The sequence below is a fragment of the Prionailurus viverrinus genome, chromosome B1, assembly GCF_022837055.1.
Source record: "Prionailurus viverrinus isolate Anna chromosome B1, UM_Priviv_1.0, whole genome shotgun sequence".
Classification (NCBI taxonomy): Eukaryota; Metazoa; Chordata; class Mammalia; order Carnivora; family Felidae; genus Prionailurus; species Prionailurus viverrinus.
In genome coordinates this window covers 51,572,139-51,585,768 of record NC_062564.1, presented here as the reverse complement: position 1 = coordinate 51,585,768, position 13,630 = coordinate 51,572,139, and the positions used below count along the sequence as shown (strand labels likewise).

Sequence of the window (13,630 nt, the reverse complement as noted above, 5' to 3'; positions counted from 1 at the left end):
TGTCTCTCTCTGTCCCAAAAATAAATAAACGTTGAAAAAAAATTAAAAAAAATAAAATAAATCCAAGTCAGTTTGGCAATCCCATGACCAGACTTCCCAACAGCCCAGCTGATTGCCAGCTCTTTATCTCCTCTCCACCTGCAGACTCTTAGCCTCCTTGAGGACCTCTCTCAGACGTCCCCTCCACTAGTGCTACCTTACTGATACATAGTCCCTGGCTTCCTTGGAAAGTTCATCTATTTGACAAACAAACATTTGTTGAGCATTTTTCACGTGCCAAGCACTGCACTAGGCACTGAGAATTTACACATGAATAAGACAACATTTCTGCTGGAGCCAAGACATATAAGAAAACAGTGCATTTCTTTCTTTTATTTTTTAAGTTTAACTATTTTAGAGAGAGTGTGAATGGGGCAGAGGGAGAGAGAAAGAGAGACTGAGAATCTTAACCAGGCTCCACACTCAATGTGGAGCCTGATGTGGGGCTTGATCCCACAACCCAGGGATCATGACCTGAGCCGAAATCAAGAGTGATATGCTCAACCAACTGACCCACCAAGGCACCCCTAAAAATTATTTTTTGACTAAACTCTTTATTTTTCATAGTATAATCTTTGTAAGTGTATTACAAATAGGAAAAGTATTGGGAAGAATAAAGAAAAAATTCAGTTGTTTTTAATTATAACATTTAATTAAAATTTTTTTAATGTTTATTTATTTTGAGAGAGAGAGACAGAGCCTGAGTGAGGGAGGAGCAGAGAGAGAGGGAGACACAAAATCCTAAGCAGGCTCCAGGCTCCGAGCTGTCAGCACGGAGGCCGATCCTGGGCTCAAACTCATGAACCATGAGATCATGACCTGAGCCAAACTCAGAAGCTTAACCTACTGAGCCACCCAGGCACCCCTGTAACATTTGATTTTAATTTGTATTTTAAGTATAGTATGATCTATTGCTATTATTTTGAACAGATTTAAATATTTTCATTATAAAATTATCATTTCCCTGAGTTATGTGATGGCATGGTTTTTTAGAAATTTGCTAAATTTAAAAGTATGATTTTCTTTTTAAAGGCAATTATTTTTAAACCATAGGGGACGGTCTGCCTGGTTTATCTATTTAAGTGATGATAATATTGTAGACTTTCAGAAAAATTTCCTTGACGCATCACTGTCAGCTTATTGTTAGCAATAGAAAGCTATCTGAACAGAGAGCAAGGCTTCTCACTTCACAATTTTAAAAACAAGGCCTAAAATGATAACAGCACACTCATTTATAACACTCTTAGGTAATAGATACTTAATTTTAGAAGCTTCACTAAAGTATATGTTCATAGGAGAGGTATTAAAGCAAAAATCCTAGACTCTAGATGGTAGATCCAGCCATTGAAGCAAAGGGTACCAAAAATGTCTTCAAAAATGACACTTGATTATTTTAAATTTTGTCATAGTTGGCTTTGGCCATTTGAATGTGGGATAATGTTGAATCAAAGAGATTGAAATAGGAGGTGGGAGTGCCCATGGGTCCTGATTCTTATATTCTTGGGTGAGCAGTGGGAGGGACTCCTGGGGTAAAAGCAAGTCTTTCATGCCTGGCACACACCTCCCTTGGTGATCTTGCTCTGTCCACTTCCCCAGACTTACCTTTTATGACTTTTGGCTTCTGAAATATTGGAAATTCCCTGAGCATATGAGTTGTTTCAAGCCTTTGTGATTTTTCCCACATTCTCTCCAAATGCTCTACCTTTCCAATCTTATCTATTAAATATTATTTCCCCTTTTCTATTGATATTGGAGTCCTTTTCCTCCCGCTTCACTATGAAATGGTTGCTGTCTGAGTCTGTGGCCTGGCTATGTTCCAAAATCTTTCTGTAACTGCTATTACTGGGAAGCTTTGTCTTCTCTTCATTATTTAATTTTGATATAGTTGTAGAATTATGTGCAGTTGTAAGAAATAATACAAAGAGATCCCATGTTTCCTCCAAAAATAACATCTTTACATGTTTCCTCCACTAATAACATCTTGCAAAAGTATAGTACATTAGCACAACCAGGATTTTGACATTGACACAGGGATCCCTCACATTGCCCTTTTTGTGCTACATCCACTTCCCTCCAACCTGCAACCCTTTCTTAATCCGTGGCAACCACGAACCTGTTCTCAATTTCTATAATTTTGTCATTTCTACAATGTTATGTAAATGGAATCATCCAGTGTGGGACCTCTAGGGATTGGCTTGTTTCACACAGTATAAGTCTCGAGAGATCCATCCACATTGTTACATGTACCGATAGTTTCTTTTTGTCATAACTGACTGGTATTACATGGTATTGGTGTATCACAGTTTAACCGTCCACATCTTTAAAGACATTTGTTTTCCATTTTTGGCTATTATGAATGGTATAAACACTCCTGTACAGATTTTTATGCAAATATATGACTTCATTTCTCTGAACTAAGTGCCTAAGAGTGGCATTTGCTGTGTTGTGTGGCAGGAGTGCATCCAGTTTTTTTTAAAAGAAGTTGCCAAACTCTTTTCCAGAGTGGTTGGACTATTTTAAATTCCCACCATCATTGTATGAACGATCCAGTTCCTCTGCATTTTTGTCAGCATTTGAGGGTGTCACTGTTTTTTATTTTGGCCATTCTGAGAGGTATGTAGTGATATCTCATTGTAGTTTTAATTTGCATTTGCTTAGTGGCTAATGATATTAAACTTCTTTTCATGTTCTTATTTGCCACCTATATATCCTGTTTAGTGAAATGTCTGTTCGTGTCTTTTGCCCATTTTCTAATTGGATTTTTTTTTTCCTACTGTTTGCGAGTTTGAGAGTTCTCTATATATTCTGGGTAATTCCTTTGTTGTGTATTATCTCCCAATCTGTAGTTTTGTTTCCATCCTCTTGTAAGAGCAATCCAGCCAGTCATAAGGGTTGACTAGCTTCAAGTTAACATACTCCTTACTTGCTAACCTAAGTCCCTTGATGTGTAGCAGAAATAATTTACTTTCTTTGAGATTTGCAGACCATGGATCTTGAGGAGTTAAAGGACTAGAACTTTCCCAGGCCACAGAGGCCAGCAATTCTGTTTGAAGTCTACTTGGCTTTCTGATTAGCTAATAGGTTTTTTTTTTTTTTAGCATTTTTTGTGTTGTTGTTGTTGTTGTTGTTGTTGTTTTAGGCCCTACAAATGATTGTTTTTTGTTTTTTTTTAGGTCACACAAATGATTTTAATAACCTCCCTTTGTGCATCTGTAGACCTGGTCCTCTTTTGCAGAAAGAATGGAGTACTCCTGTACATCACAAAAAAAGAAACAGACCCCCTTGCACAACCTCCAAGCACTGAGATAACATCTATAGCTGGCATCATTGAGTCTGCACATAATCAAGAAACGTTGCCAGCCACTGCACTCCCTTTGCTGATTAACTACCCTCAAACCCTTTAAAAATCCCTGGGCCAGGTAGAAACCTTAGACTTGGCTTTTGGTCAAGAGTCCACCTTCCCCCTGGGTTGCTGCATAAAGCTCAAATTTCTTCCCAATCAAAAACTCGTCTCTTGAGTTATGGCCTTTCAAGTGACAGGGCAGCTGAACTTGGATTTGGTAAAACTCTTAATAGGGTCTTTCACAGAGAAAAAAATATTTAATTTTGATGAGGTCCAGTTTATCAGTTTTTCCTTTTATGAATTGTTTTTGAAGTCACCCTATGTCTTAAAGATTTCCTGTGTTATATTTCTAAAAATTTTTATACTTTTACTATAAAACTATAGTTTTAGTGCATAATACACTTTGAGTTACATTTTAATTGAACTTGTTCTAGGAATTAATGGTTCTCAATTTTAAAAAGATTTTTTACTCAGACTTTTGGCTTTATTTTTCTTTATTTCTTTATTTTCCTTATCCCAGGTTTACCAATAGATTAAATCCAACTCTCTGTTCTAGTGATGACAGATCCTGCCTTGAGTATTAGGTTATAACACTCTGGTTCTCATTTAAATATTCAGTTTTAACAGGGCTCTTTGAGATTGGGAGCAGAGGAAAGGAAATAGCAACTCTTTGCCATTGGATTGGAGTGGAAGCCCAGCAGACCAGCGATCACAGCCAGGGGAGGAGCAGGAGTGTCCAGTTATACCTGGGTGGCACACCTGGGTGTGGTGGAAGCTCAAGTTCCTCAGGTGGCCTCCACTGACATCAAGAGAGGAAGAGGGTGGTTTGTTACTACTAGATGATAGTTAAAGCTAAGCTCCACTTAGCTTCCTCTGTAACCACCGTGGAGGTCAGGGGAAGGGAGGAAGTAGAGGTTGTCCACTTGACCTTGGTTGATGGGGTAGAGGGACTATCAGTTTTTTTCCTGTTTTTTTTTTTGTTGTTGTTGGAATACAATGTTTAATATTTATTGTCAAAAATGTTTCTGCCTTGCTAGGTTGCTTGTCTCCTGGTCCAAAGAGAGGGAAGTCTTTCTTGTTTTGTTAGTTTTATCTGTGATCATTGGTATTCTGGGTTGCAGGTTTGTCTAGCATCCAGTGTGGGATATATAAGAAGCAAAAAGAAAACCCAAGGAACACACTGTTGTGTCATTTCTTAAGCATTGGGATATCTAGTCAGTCCATCTCTACCTTTCAGTCTTTATTTTTGTTTTACAATATAATGTCCAGTATTTTTAGCTGTACTAAGTGGGAGAGAATAGGGTAAATGTGTCTACTCCATCTTGTCTGGAACCACAAGTTCCAATTCTTTTTTTGTTTGTTTGTTTTAAAATGTATTAAATTGTCCAGAATGTGAAGAAAACACAAGGTTAATGTGACATGGATTTTGTCTCTCCTTTTGGTCCTCACAGCATTCACCACATGGGAGACTCCTAAACTTGGCATCATTGGGGCACCTGAGTGGTTCAGTCAGTTAAGCATCTGACTCCTGATTTCAGCTCCAGTCATGATCTCATTCGTGAGTTTGAGCCCTGTATCGGGCTCTGTGCTGACAGTATGGAGCCTACTTGGGATTTTGTCTCCCTCTCTGTCTGCCCCTCCCCCATTTGCTCTCTCTCTCTCTCTCAAAGTAAATAAATAATCATTTAAAAAATAAAAAATAAACTCGGCATCATTGCTGCTGGAGGCCATTCTTTTTACCTCAGAGCCCCTTCTCCATTCTCTTCTCCCATGATTTCTTCAACCCTCTCCCAGCAACTCCCTCCTAAGGCCCAATCTCAGAGCCTACCAGGGTTAAACAATAATAGATAATTCTGTAGATAAATACTCTCCCCTTCCATGAGACAGCTTTTCATTAATCCATAGAATATTTAACATCTGCATTCATAGTTTTACACCAGTGACCAGATCCATTGCCTAGCAAATTGGTAGGAGTAAGTGGGCTCATCAAGGTGATTATGAAGAAAGCATCTCCCAAGACAAAGAGAGCATCCTTAAGCTTTAAAGACAAAACACATCATTCATCCTTAGAGCTATAAAAAACTAATTTCTGAGTTTTTTTCTCTATTTTTTCTAGCATCAATCAAAAATATTTTTCTTTTTACATTGTTGTGTTCATTTTATTAAAGCTAAGTCATCAGCTTTTAGTTCAGTGACACCCACATGTATCATCCTAAATATTATACGTTTACTCAACTTCCTTCCCAGGAGATTATGGGTTCCTTTAGGTGAGAAACTATATCTCATTTATGGATAGATTCCCCAGGGCTTAATGTGCACAACAGTAGTTGCTAAATTAATGAAAACACAATAGTTCCTTATATGAATCTCAAATTCTGTTTTTTAAGAAGTCCAAGAAATGGAAAAATCTTGGAGTCCTATTTATGTAGTATATCTGTAGAAGAGCAGAAATATTTATGCAGTGTTGCTGTGTACTGAATCATGGGCATGCACTAGTATTCCAAAGACCTGGCAAAAAGTACTCCACAGTCCATGCCCGCATTGCCCTGGCTGAGCCCTGATTCCTACACATTGTCCAGACTCTTATTGTCTATTCTCAGTGAGGAAAGGATACCCCTGCATTGGCAGTCCTGAGATGACAGGACCCTATAGGATGAGGGTGGGGTTACCTCCTAATTACCTGGCAAGCATCAAAGCTCTCATTCTCATATCCAGCACACAGCATATTCTTGGTAAGTCTCGGAAATGCCTTTGAACATTTCTTCCAATCCATGATGATCATTGGCACTTTCATCAGATCAGTTTTCATAGAGTTTTTGTCATCTATCCCACAGAGAAGGCACATTAGAAAAGTCATTAGACAGCATCCCAGTGCTTATAATGCAACTAGATCACCCTGTGCCTCCCCGTGTCCCACCAGCCACTTGTCCACCTTCCACCACATCCTCCATTCTCCACTTCCTTCCAGTAATCCTATGCAGTTCACTCACTCTGCCACCCCAGGCTTTTCTAAACAATTCTCCATCTACTTGAATTATCCCTCTTATTCAACATCATATTCCTGCTTCTAAGCAGGCTTCCTGCTTGACTCCAACCAGCCTTACAGACTTGACTTCTTGGAACTGGCTATTGATCATTTCTTAGCATAATCCTGCCTCTTCAGCATGTGTACCTATTGCTACTTTTTCAATATGTGAGTATGGCACTTCCCCAACACAGGGCTGCTGAAAGTGGGTTTGCACTCCCAGTGCTTTCAAGTCCTCCAGATGAGGGGTAGGTTGGTTAAGATCCTTTGTAGGGGATTTGCCAAGGCCCTCTTTGGACTGCCAGCTTTCAGGAATTTGTCTGGACTTCTATCTCATTAACCCAGACCACACAGATTTCCAAATTATTCTCCTTATTGACTAGTTTTAATCTTAAAGGTACTCATCTGCAACCTCTTCACTTCTAACTCTCCAGTAGTGCCCAGAGCCCAGAAACAGTGCTACTCTAATTGTTCTATAGTTACCAAACTCCTGAAATACTTACCACCTTCCAGACCCCAGCTGGTTGCAAAGCTCCTTATGGACCTAGAGTCTTGTTCAGGCCTGAGACTATGCTGTACTGTTCCCATACCTTCCCTTACCTATTTTCTTTGGGGATAATCCAATGAGGCTTTCATAATCCCTTTCTACCCTAGTACAGTTTCTCCTATTTTGGCCAGGTAACAATTAACAAGTAACAACAGATTCATTTCTAAGAATGGTTGGGCAACACTCCAGGACCATCAAAAGTCTGGGCCAGGGCAGGCATCTTAAATGCCCGTAGGAACCAGGTAAGAAACATCAATGTGTGAATCAAGGGAGATGTGAGTGAATAAAAAGTGTAGGGGCCCCTGGCAAACCGGAGAGTTTAAATTCAGTTAAACAAACAAACAAGGCTGCTCTGTGCTGGCTGAATATGACCACACCCAGGGTTTGGCTTGGACCTAACATCTCAGCTTGGGGCTTTGAGGAGATGCTTCCTTGGCACTAGGAAGAGCTGATATTTGGCATCTATGAACCTCAGGTATGCAAGGATTTGCTCCAATCCAAGTCCTTTTCTCCTCCCTCCTTCTTTGGCCCTCTCTCCTTTCATGCTCCTGCCCATATCTTTTGATTTACTGTCCCATCCTCAGGTGCCAACGATATGGCTTTTCCCCCAGAAACTCTCAAGAAATGCTGAGCAGTCACATACCAGTGTTGGTCTGACCCCATCCTGCCACCCAGCATTTGTGCCACATGGAGGGGCTGAGCTTCCTGGGCAGGCAGATGGGCTCTTTCAAACCGCTGAAAGTGATGGGCAAGGCCAACAGCAGCAAGGCGATGTCATTGTCCATGTTGACTCTTTGAAAGTCCTTGTGAAGAATTATGCTGGTAACCCTCTTTATTTCCAAGGATGGGCTTCTTAAGTCATTTGTTCCCAACACAACACTCAAGTCCATTGGACTGGTGGCACAGAACCAGACAGGGGGAGGTGGTAGGAGAAGAGAAGTCACAAGGTACAAAGAATTTGCTATGCCCAAACCACCTAATCCCATATGGATCTAGGGGCCACTAGGACTTGTCCTCTTGGGGCTGTTGTTCAGAAGATGTGAGAATTTGAAAAAGGTAGAGGGAAGTGAAACAGCAAGGGTGACAGACCACAGCCACATTGCTGCTCCAGCACAGTCTTAGAGATGTGAATGAGATGCTCCTGCCTAATGCTACAGACAAAGTTCTTAGCTCTGGAGATGCCAAAGATACAGAAAAGACCACTTGGCATAGATCAAACATGCTTCAGATAGGTAAGGTGTTATTGCATTGATTTGTCTACCAGCAACTTAACAGACCCAGCACGGAATTTAATCTAGACCTACCATTGATTAAGCAGAAAGAATATTCAATAATAATTTAGGACTTCCCTCCAAGCAGAATGGCCAGAAACTTCCCAATAGCCAATCCTTAAGTATATTATGGAAGCATATGCAACAAGTTTCCTTGGTTATGCCATGGTGAAACTTTCCCCTGTTTTTTATTAACTTTTAAAAGTCAATCTTCCTGTGTATCTTCAAACTTTCTTGGGGTAGTGTAGCAGATATAGCAGAAAGCATAAGCTGGAGCCAGAATTCAAATCCTATTTCTGTTTACTCTATGTGTATCTTCGGTGAGTCACTTAGCCTTATTGGATTTGTTTCCCTCTCTGTAAAAGAGTGTTGTTCATTCTACCTGCCTCAGAGGGCTGTTGTAAGACTGAATGAGTTAAAATGGGGTTATTCATCTACCTTCTTCAGGGTTGGTGTCTGAATGAATAAGTTAATGCAGGTAGTTTCTTAGCAAGTAACTGAATCATGATTACACTAGATTTACAGCCAGTCTCCTGGAGTGCAGAGAAAACTCCACAAGGTGCAAGTAAATAGGGTGTCAGCCCAGGATCTCAGGCTTCCAGAATTAGGAGGATTTCTTCCTAGAAGGACTTAATGTCCTAGAAGAGGTGAATGGACCAAGCCTTTTGATTCCACCAAACCACAAATTTTCCTGAAAAGGACAGTGTGTGACCTCAGGGAAACCATAGTTATTAGTCCTAGGTGACCGTGAGGAGGGCACAGCAGATGCCAGCCTCAGGTTCACTGTCTTATCTTCCATGAGTGGTAGTCACTCCTGTCTGATTCAGGACTGACCAGGTCTAGGATTTCCTTCAGAAATTGAGTCTTGTTGAGTGTGGGTGTGTCCTGGGGGTGAACATTGTCAGAAGCAATGGGCTCTTGATACTCACGATAGCTCTTCATAAAATAAGCAGTGAGCAGCAGTGACAATCCACCACTCGTTGATGATTGCGCCACCACAGAAATGTTCGTTTCTTGCCTGAATACTCACCTGCCATGGGAACTCACCCACCTCAGCCTCCATCCCCCCTATGATTCTGGAATACTGAGTTCCTTCTTCAAAAATGGGTCTTTTACCACATTCTGGTAGAATGAAAGAGACAAAAAGGGAAAAGATGCAACATTTGGTCAGTTTCCATAGAGGCTTATAAGTAGCTATCACTATACCCATTCTAGAGATGAGGAAACTGAGGATGGCCCTGTGAAGCATCTCTAGAAAGACGAGTAAACCAACAGATGGTTTATTTTGTTAAACAGAGTCTGGAACTTGGGTCAGAAGTGTTGGTTCTGTCCCCTCTCACAGCATTGTGATCTCAGCCATGTCAACAAACTGAGCTTATTTCTGCTCTAGTCCAAGAGAAATCAGAGTAAAATACTTGGCCCAGAGCCATCCCTGGAGTGGTAGGCAGAATAATGCCCTCCACGCCACCGTTGATGTCCATGTCTTAATGGACCACACCTTGGAACTTGTGACTATGTTACCTTCCAGGGAAAAGGGGATTTGGGAGATGGAATTAAAGTTGCTAATCTGCTGACCTTAAAATAGGGTGGTTATTTATGGATAATGGTAGGGGGCCCAATGCAGTTACAAGGGTCCTTAACATGGTGGAAGGAAGCAATAGAGAGATGTGACTGTGGAAGATAAGCACGCAGAGATGCAACGTTGTTGGCTTTGAAGATGGAGGGTCCACAAGCCAAGGAATATGATGACCTCTAGAAGCTGAAGCAAGCAAAAATCTCCCCTAAAGCCTCAGATTAGTAACAAAGTCCTGGTGACAGCTTGATTTTCACCTGGTGAGAACTGTGCTGGAGTTCTATCCTACAGAACTAAGATGAAACATGCATGTTGTTTAAACCACTAGGTTTGTGGTGGTTTGTTTCAGCAGCCACAGGAAACATACATGCAGGAAACTAGAAAGGTGGCCCAGAAAGGGCTGGGACCTACTGCAAGCCCTGAGCTGTGGTAGGTTAGAACATTTGTGTTCCAGGCAAAGCAGCTCCATGCCCCAGCAAGCTGAGAGCAAAGGCTGTGACTGCTTGTGCAGAGAAGAGAATTCACCTCTGGAGAGAATATGTGTCCAGCTCCTTGCCCCAGGAGGAGGGGATACTCCATTTATATTTGTTGACTTGAAGTTCCACCTTGTGTTCTGAAACAAGGAATGAGTTTGACTCTAAGGAGCCTGAGATCTCCTCTTGTCTCTTTCTCGATGCCACTTTTCCAAATTTTCACTCAATGAACATTTTGAGGATTTTGGAGTATAGGTTGGAGTGACCTGTAGTGGTTTTTGTTTTGTTTTGTTTTGTTTTGTTTTGCTTTTAAAAAAAAGCTAGAGTGAAAATTTAGCAATATGTATCAAGAACCTTCAGCTGTCAGGAATCTATTAAGGCTCTTTGCAGAACTTTTTTTTTTAATTTTTTTTTTTACATTTATTTATTTTTGAGAGACAGAGAGAGACAGAGTGTGAGTAGGGGAGGGGCAGAGAGAAGGAGACAAGAATCCAAAGCAGTCTCCAGGCTCTGAGAAAGCTGTCAGCACAGAGCCCAGTGCAGGACTCAAACCCACAAACTGTGAGATTATGACCCAAGCCGAAGTCAGACACTCAACTGACTGAGCCACCCAGGCACCCCTCTTTGCGGAACTTTTGAATCTGTACTTCCTCTTTTATTTGCTAAACACACATAGAGTGCTTACCATATGTCACACACAGTTACACTCTACAAAGACCAGTTTACTTAATTTTCATAACAATGCTATGAGGTAGATACTATTATTACCATCCTCATTTTATGGTTGAAACAGCTGAGGGACAGAGAGTTTAAGTAATTTGCCCAATGTGACACAGCTAATCATGGCCATACCAAGTTTTGAACCTAGAGAGTCTGGCTTCAGGCTTGGTTCTTTTAGCACTACTCAGTGCCATTCTTTGGAGTATTCTTCTCTCCTATGGTTGCATGGCTCACTTTGTTCAGGCCTTTGTTCAAGAATCACTTCTTTGGAAAGGTCTTCCCAGCCCCTCCTGTCCTGGCCCTTCTTTATCTCCTACCCTGCATTATGTTTCTTCATTGCTTTATCATTGTGTTAAGTCAGACATTATTCATCCCTCTTTGCCTGACTATGATATCAGAACATAAGAAGCATCTGGGGAAGGAGACATGGAGGCCTTGTTGTTAGTGGAACCACAGCCGGCAGGCAGGAGACACTCAGCAATGGTGAATGATCCTCTAACTCAGTGGCTGCACTGTTAGGAACTTAACCTAAGGTAAGAATCTGGAATGCAGAAGTATAAAGATGTTCACTACAGTGATCTCTATAATGGCAAGAGATTGAAGACATCCTCAAGGTCATGACTAAGTATGGCATATCCATTCAGCCATGAAAATTATGCTTATGAAGAGCTTTAAATGATGTGAGTCATGAGACAATGTTACGAGGGAAAGTCAGGATAAAAAAAATCATATACAAACTTATGGTTTCAATCATGTGAACAAGCTGGCCTTATGCATGTAGGAAGAAATGTGTCACAGTACTAAGAATGACTATGAACTTCAGGTTTGATTGAATGATGGATGACTGCTATGGGTGCCAATTGTGTGACATCTCTGAGAAGCAGAATATGGCATTTGCTAAGAGGTAGACCCTGGGCTCCCACAGCCCAAGATCCAAATGGTGACTCTGTTGTTTACTGATTGAATGATTTGGAGGAAACTTAAAAACCTTGCTTATACTCCCTTTCTTCATTCCTAAAGTGGACCTACCCTATAAAACAGATACACAGGGGTCCCTGGTGGCTCAGTCGGTTAAGCATCTGACTCAGTTTCAGCTCAGGCAATGACTTCACAGTTTGTGAGTTTGAGCCCCATGTGGGGCTTTGTGCTTACAGTGTGGAGTCTTGGGATTCTTTCTCTCTCTCCCTCTTTCTGCCCCTCCCTTGCTTGTACTGTCTCTGTCTCTCTCAAAATAAATAAACTAAAAAAAAAAACAAACAAACCCAGATGCACAGATTAAATGAGATAATGGGTGTTAAAGTGCCCAACACAGTGCTTGGTATGGAGTAAATCCTCAAGCCATATTAGCTGTCAGAATTTCTCCTATCTTCTTGTACCAAAGTCTCCACAAGGCTGGCAGCTGGGCTCCATTCTCCATCTTTGTCCTGAGAACAACCAATACCACCAGTGTAGAATCGTGTGGACTTGTAGATTAATACCAGAGCACAAAACCCTTAAGCTGTGATGGAGGCAGTGCTGAAATGGGTGAGAATCAGCTGCAACTGAACACACTGGCAGAGGGGTGCATTCTGCTGATTCTCTCCCAACACCATGCACCATCCCCCAATCATATTTCAGTCAACCCCAGGCTAGAACGAGGGAGGCCAGGTGAATAGGCTGTGTTCATTTCATGGGGTAGTGTGCAGAGAGGGAAATGTAAGCCTTGGAGTCAGATGGGCGCAAATCCCAGCTCTTTCACTTCCCCACTGTGTGACTTGGGACAAATCTTCAACCTTTGTAAGGCTCAGAGTTCCTAGCACATGCATGGGGATGAGAGTGGAGACCCCACTGTGGGGGTGTGTAAATTAAACATGGAGAATTATGTGACCCATAAAGGCAGCTAAGTAACCCTTCCTTCCAACCTCAGCCACCTTTGGAGAGAAAACCCACGAGGGAGCTGCCTACTGATAACAGAAGACCCTGGCCTCCTGCCCACCTGCCCTCCTGCACACATGTGAGTGTGTCTAGCTATGCTTCTGCTCTGCATCTGCGGTTCATGGGAGCTCTGTCATACTCCCAACCCCCACACTCTTCTTCCTCTGATTTAGAGGTCTGATGTTCAGCTCATTCTGGGCATTTGCTTCTAGGTACTCCATTATTCATTCAGGGATAAATTCTAAGATTTCAAAACTGAAACTTAAGGTCAGACAGGTTGAACTTTGGGCTGAGGAAGAGAAGAGAAGAAAGGGAAGTATTTTCAGGAAGGGTTTGAGGGAAAACCTGAAGGAACTGCTGTTGTGCTCTTTTGGGCCAACCTCTTAGTGGCCAATTAGCTAATCAATGAACTCGCTAACCAGATCTCTACCTCAGCCCTTAATGCTCACCATTGACTGGATGAAAGTGATGTGAGCAGGGCCATTGTCATGCCCAGCCCCACCTGGGAGAGCTACTCTGACCACTGGGAGAGGGGCCACATACCGAGATGTATGCCCTTGGCTTGGGACATGAGCAGCAGAATTGATAACAGAAGCATGGCCCTTGACTTTGATGTTGGCATTGGAGGTGATGGAGGCCAGGGCTGAGGGAAATGATGCTGACAGATCCTCCCTTCTTATAGCCAGTCCCTGGCTGGTGATGTCACAATGGGCTGTGAGTTTGAG

The 13,630-nt window shown here is 41.8% G+C and overlaps 2 protein-coding genes across 8 annotated transcripts in view; one reads left to right on the top strand and one right to left on the bottom strand.

Annotated features, from left to right (window-relative positions):
* Positions 1–13,566, bottom strand: part of PRSS55 (serine protease 55) — a 42,633-nt gene extending 29,067 nt beyond the window's left edge. For 6 of the 7 annotated variants that reach the window (XR_007151367.1, XR_007151369.1, XR_007151368.1 and 3 more), the window contains exons 1-4: positions 13,449–13,566; positions 9,155–9,347; positions 7,598–7,848; positions 6,063–6,205 (exon numbers count right to left, since the gene is read on the bottom strand). Coding sequence is in view for 2 of the 7 variants with exons in the window: in XM_047854795.1 (XP_047710751.1) it covers positions 6,063–6,205; positions 7,598–7,848; positions 9,155–9,347; positions 13,449–13,527 (666 nt within the window). In the remaining 5 variants the exon portion in view is untranslated. The other variant, XM_047854796.1, reaches the window with a different exon arrangement.
* PRSS51 (serine protease 51) overlaps positions 11,438–13,630 on the top strand; it is a 31,133-nt gene continuing 28,940 nt past the window's right edge. The window contains exon 1 of the mRNA XM_047854793.1: positions 11,438–11,524. The gene's annotated coding sequence lies outside the window, so the exon portion shown is untranslated. The remainder of the gene's footprint in view (positions 11,525–13,630) is intronic.